Raw genomic sequence first — 6000 nt, 5'->3', positions numbered from 1 at the left:
ACATACATATACACGGTAAATGCAGAATGTATGTATTGTAACCTGTTAATACTTATACAGGATTTGTTACACAGTTCCTATACATTAGCGAGTTGTTGCGCATGTACAGGGATAGGTACATACATACATATACACGGTAAATGCAGAATGTATGTATTGTAACCTGTTAATACTTATACAGGATTTGTTACACAGTTCCTGTATATTAGAGAGCTGTTGCGTATGTACAGAGATAGGTACATACTTCATATAATTACTTTTCTAGAAAAAAATAGGATACTTGTAACCTGTTAATACTTATACAGGATTTGTTATAGAGTTCCTGTACATTAGAGAGCTGTTGCTTATGTACAGAGATAGGTACATACATACATATACACGGTAAATGCAGAATGTATGTATGCGGGAAGGTAAACAGATGAATCACTGCATCTATTAATAATGAAGGTGGCGAGAGTGTAAGGTTCATAGGAAATTTATCCAGTCGTGTGTCCCGGTTTATTACTCATTACGGCGTGCTTATTTTATGCTATTAATTTCTTATTTCTTTCTTGCAATTTTTATATCAATAAATGAAACGGGTAAAACAGGTGTGATTACAGCTACGGGGCGGGCAAAATATGCTGCCTGGTGATTGGTCAACACCTGTCCTTTTTCATACGCTGGCTGACGTATGATTGATGCCAGGTGTGAGGATATCTTACCAAGGTTATTCACCGGTGGAATATCATTTCATTTGAATAAATTTAATATAAGAATGATATTGAAAGGGTTATATGCTTTTTAATCAGGTTTTAATCCTAATTTGGAAATTTTTTAATAATGAAGGCAGAAGTTGTCGTACACATCATCTCTCCGGGATTTTCATACGCTGGCGGACGTATGATCGATGCCAGGTGTGAGGATATCCTACCGAGGTTATTCCCCGGTAGAATATGATTTCATTTGAATAAATCTAATATAATAATGATATTGAAAGGGTTATATGCTCTTTAATCAGGTTTTAATCGCAACTTGGAAATTTTCTAATAATGAAGTCAGAAGTTGTCGTACACATCATCTCTCCGGGATGTTGGGAATTGGGGATGCTCAAGTGATAAACTCGGCAGAGCCGAAGGTGTGATACTTGGCCCTCCCTCTTTTCGTTGCTAGTTTTTCGCGTTCGAGGAATATTCCTTCTTTTATAGGTTAGGAAAATCAAATTTGTGATGAAAGGGAGGGTGTGTTTGTGAAAATGATGTCCCAAGGAAAATTTTGAAGGTGTTAAGGTCCCACGGTCCCACCCTTCTGCGCAGACGGTTCCAACATGCAATATCCCGACCTAGAAGTCTAATTCCTTGATATCAATCATCATGATTTTAGCCTCGGAAACTTTTGTATGGCACCAGATTGAAGGAAAATATTAATCTGCTCTCAAACCGGGTGTGAAAAGTGTCCCTAGATCAATATTTGATGTAAAAAAAGGTTAAAATTCGAGGGTGGTTATGACGTCACAGTTCCTTTAGGGAGACTGCCGGGATATGATCCGCAGTTGAAGCCAGGGTTGCCAGGTTTTCTAAATGAGAAAAAGGTCAATTTCTAATCAACAGAGGCTTTAAAAAGGTCAACCCATTAATAGAAAAAGGTGAAAAATATAGTATTTAATACTCGGGTTTTTTCATATTACTAAAGATAAGTTTTTATATACAGAAGGTCAAATTTGAGGTTTTTTTGGGGCCGGGAAAAAAGCCCAAACTGGCAACCCTGAAGCGAATCTCTCAGTGAAGGAGTTTGTGCCGATGAATGAAGATCATGGTGAACGACTGAGATCGAGTGATATCCGGACCATCGCCCGCCATCCATGGCCCAGGTGGCTGCCACTCCACTCAGTGACATGTAGACAGGACCCCCATGACCTAGTGAGGCGCGAGATCAGCCGCAAAAATAGGCAACTGGTGCGGAAACGAGACAGGGCCGCGGGACGTCCGCGCCTGCCTGCGGCTAGGAGCTTTCTTCCAAGAGTGTACTAATGTCATGGGTTGTTTTGGTAGCGCTGGGGCGAAAGGCGACGCCGAGGAACACAAGAGGCGCAAGGAAGCCAACAAGAAGATAAACAGGCAGATTCAGCAGGATAAACAGGTGTACCGGGCGACCCACAGATTGTTATTATTAGGTAAAGTTTCCCAACCTTCTCATTTATCGTCTGCTTCAAAAGCGGCCATGTTGGATGGCGTGTATTCTCGTGTATTCTTCCCCCCTTCACATCGCCCAAATCCATCCTATTCCATCCTATAAATGGGGAATGTAGTGGACCGCCCTTGTTATCATCCCCACCGCCCATTCGGAATGACCTCCGAGGGTGGGCTGCACAGAGTGGGCGGTGTGTATATATGTCTGCAGGTGGGGGGGGGGGGACAGACAGGTCATGAGATGACAGATCTATCTTTCGGGGATTACTTATTGTCTCCCCTCCCCCCTACTCCCCTTCCTTTCGCCCCCCTTTCCCCCCGACACGTATGGTTAATGGATGTCCTTAACGTATGTGGTGTGATGCAATTGCAAACGGTAATTAACTCGGTCGTATGGGTCGTCCAAATCTGGGAGGTTCCTTCTCTCTCTCTCTCTCTCTCTCGCCAACTGACGGCGAGGCCCGGTGGATTTTCCGTCTGATTTTCTGTCTGTCAATGGGTGTTGGGGGTGTCTGTCAATTCTAGAATGAAATGGTGGGGTAGTTATGGCTGAAAAGGGAAGGGTAGGGTATTTTAGGTCACGTATAGGATGAAAGGATTTGGGGATTTTGTGTCAAGGATAGGATGAAAGGATTTCGGTATTTTATATCACATATAGGACGAAGGATATGGGTATTTTATGTCAAGGATAGGACGAAGGATTTGGGTATTTTGTGTCAAGGATAGATGAAAGGATTTCGGTATTTTAGGTCACGTATAGGATGAAAGGATTTGGGGATTTTGTGTCAAGGATAGGATGAAAGGATTTCGGTATTTTATATCACATATAGGACGAAGGATATGGGTATTTTATGTCAAGGATAGGACGAAGGATTTGGGTATTTTGTGTCAAGGATAGATGAAAGGATTTCGGTATTTTAGGTCACGTATAGGATGAAAGGATTTGGGGATTTTGTGTCAAGGATAGGATGAAAGGATTTCGGTATTTTATATCACATATAGGACGAAGGATATGGGTATTTTATGTCAAGGATAGGACGAAGGATTTGGGTATTTTGTGTCAAGGATAGATGAAAGGATTTCGGTATTTTAGGTCACGTATAGGATGAAAGGATTTGGGGATTTTGTGTCAAGGATAGGATGAAAGGATTTCGGTATTTTATATCACATATAGGACGAAGGATATGGGTATTTTATGTCAAGGATAGGACGAAGGATTTGGGTATTTTGTGTCAAGGATAGATGAAAGGATTTCGGTATTTTAGGTCACGTATAGGATGAAAGGATTTGGGGATTTTGTGTCAAGGATAGGATGAAAGGATTTCGGTATTTTATATCACATATAGGACGAAGGATATGGGTATTTTATGTCAAGGATAGGACGAAGGATTTGGGTATTTTGTGTCAAGGATAGATGAAAGGATTTCGGTATTTTAGGTCACGTATAGGATGAAAGGATTTGGGGATTTTGTGTCAAGGATAGGATGAAAGGATTTCGGTATTTTATGTTAAGGATAGGATTAAAGGATTTGAGTATTTTATGTCAAGGATAGGATGAAAGGATTTCGGTATTTTATGTTAAGGATAGGATTAAAGGATTTGAGTATTTTATGTCAAGGATAGGATGAAAGGATTTCGGTATTTTATATCATGTATAGGACGAAGGATTTGGGTATTTTGTGTCAAGGATAGGATGAAAGGATTTGGGTATTTTATATCACGTATAGGACGAAGGATTTGGGTATTTTATGTCAAGGATAGGATGAAAGGATTTCGGTATTTTGTGTCAAGGATACAATGAAAGGATTTGGGTATTTTATGTTAAGGATAGGATTAAAGGATTTGAGTATTTTATGTCAAGGATAGGATGAAAGGATTTCGGTATTTTATGTCAAGGATACAATGAAAGGATTTGGGTATTTTATGTCAAGGATATGATGAAAGGATTCGGTATTTTATGTCAAGGATAGGATGAAAGGATTCGGTATTTTATGTCACGTATGGGACGCAGAATTTTTTGGGTATTTTATAAGGATAGGATGAAAGGAATTGGATATTTTATGACAAGGATAGAATAAAAGTTTGGGTATTTTATGTCAAGGATAGTGAAAGGTTTTGGGTATTTTGTGTTTGGTATTTTATAAGTGTAGAAGAGAAGGGTTGGATATTTTATAAAAATCCCACACACAACGAAAAAATATTGTGTCGAAGTATAGCATGAATGGGTAGGGTATTTTATATCGCGTATAGAATGAAAGCATAGGGTATTGTATGTCATGTATAGAACAAGGATTTGTGTATTTTATGTCATGTATAGAACAAGGATTTGTGTATTGTATGCCGAGTATAGAACAAGGATTTGTGTATTTTATGTCAAGTATAGAAAGGAATGATTTGGGTATTTTATATCAAGGAAAAAATGGGAGGGCAGGGTATTTTATATAATGGATAAAATGAAAGGGTTTGGATATTTTATATCTTACAGAATGAAGGGTATGTTATTTTATATCATGGATAGAATGAAAGGTTTCTGGATATTTTAATCTAGAATAGAAAGGTAGAGTATTTTGACACTTTATGTTGCTTATAGAATTATATTTTGACATTTTATGTCGCTTATAGAATTAAATGTTGAGTCTTTTATGTCGAGTACAGAACGAAAGGGTTGGGGATGTCTTGTGTATAGTATAGAACGGAAGGGTAGGTTGTTTTGTGTGGTGTGTATAGCGAAAAGTTTTGTGTATTCTATATCGAGAATAGAAAGAAATGCTATATTTTATGTCACCTAAAGAACAAAAAGTGTAAGGTGTTTTGTGTCGTGTATAAAGAGAGGTTTTGTGTATTTTATATCGAGTATAGAATGAAAGGTTAGGTTATTTTATGTCGCTTATGGAAGTAAATTTTTTGGGTATTTTATCTCGTATAGAATGGAATGAGAGGGTATGTTTGTCATATAGAATGAATGGTTTGGGTATTTTATGTCCATTTTATAAAAGAGGGGTAGGATATTTTATGTCGCCTATAGAACGAAAGGGTTTGGATATTTTATGTCCAGTATATAACAGAACGGTAGGGTATTTCATGACACGTGTTAAAAAATTCAACATGTCATAGACCGATGGCCCAGGGTATTTATTTCACTGAAAGGTTAGGGTGTTTGTGTGTCATATAGAATATAAACAGGTTGTCAGAATGGTAGCAGTATTTGCCTCGTAAAGAACGAAAGCAGTGTATTTGCTTCAATAGATTAGGGTATTTGTCATGTATAGAAAGCGCAGTTTGTATGTCTTACGTGAAATGGAAGCATCTGTTTTTACATCGAGTATAAATCGTCTTGGTTAAGGGCAAGTCTGGAGACCGTCGGTGCAATATGTGTTTTATTATATGGATGAAAGGGCCCCAAAAAACCCAACTATTTGTTGACTTTTGTAGCGGAAAATCATAGGCAGGGGATTCAGATTGGGCCTACCCTAGGCCAAAATTTGACTTGACCAACAGCTTCTCGTAAGATGAGGACATTCTGTAATGGGTTTAGGTCAGCGTACATGCATAAGCTAGGATTTTGGGTATATATCGTTTGGTAATCCACTGTCTCGGTTTTGATAGACTTAAGCCTTCATTAAATATAGGGCAGTGGGTCAGTATCATCAATTTAGTGTCCTCCATTTTTGTTCTTTGGAGGATCTTGAGGCTTTGACTGGGAATTACCACAGTGCACATTTATGTTGCTTTAAGTGAAGGTATCCTTGAATAACCATGTCCAGGATTGTTACCCAGTTTTTACATCTTTATAGTTATTGGGAGGACATCGGTTTTGATTATAGTTATTGGG

The 6000-nt window shown here is 38.5% G+C and overlaps 1 protein-coding gene across 1 annotated transcript in view; it reads left to right on the top strand.

Annotated features, from left to right (window-relative positions):
• The first annotated feature begins 1087 nt into the window (after positions 1–1087).
• The window catches only part of LOC137648487 (guanine nucleotide-binding protein G(s) subunit alpha), a 78226-nt gene continuing 73313 nt past the window's right edge, over positions 1088–6000 (top strand). Inside the window, exon 1 of the mRNA XM_068381406.1 lies at positions 1088–2152. Coding sequence (XP_068237507.1) covers positions 2014–2152 — 139 coding nt within the window. The 5' untranslated portion in view covers positions 1088–2013. The remainder of the gene's footprint in view (positions 2153–6000) is intronic.

The sequence above is a fragment of the Palaemon carinicauda genome, chromosome 10 (assembly GCF_036898095.1).
Source record: "Palaemon carinicauda isolate YSFRI2023 chromosome 10, ASM3689809v2, whole genome shotgun sequence".
NCBI classification, from domain to species: domain Eukaryota; kingdom Metazoa; phylum Arthropoda; class Malacostraca; order Decapoda; family Palaemonidae; genus Palaemon; species Palaemon carinicauda.
Note: the sequence above shows the minus strand (reverse complement) of the source record. Positions and strands in the feature narration are given on the sequence as shown.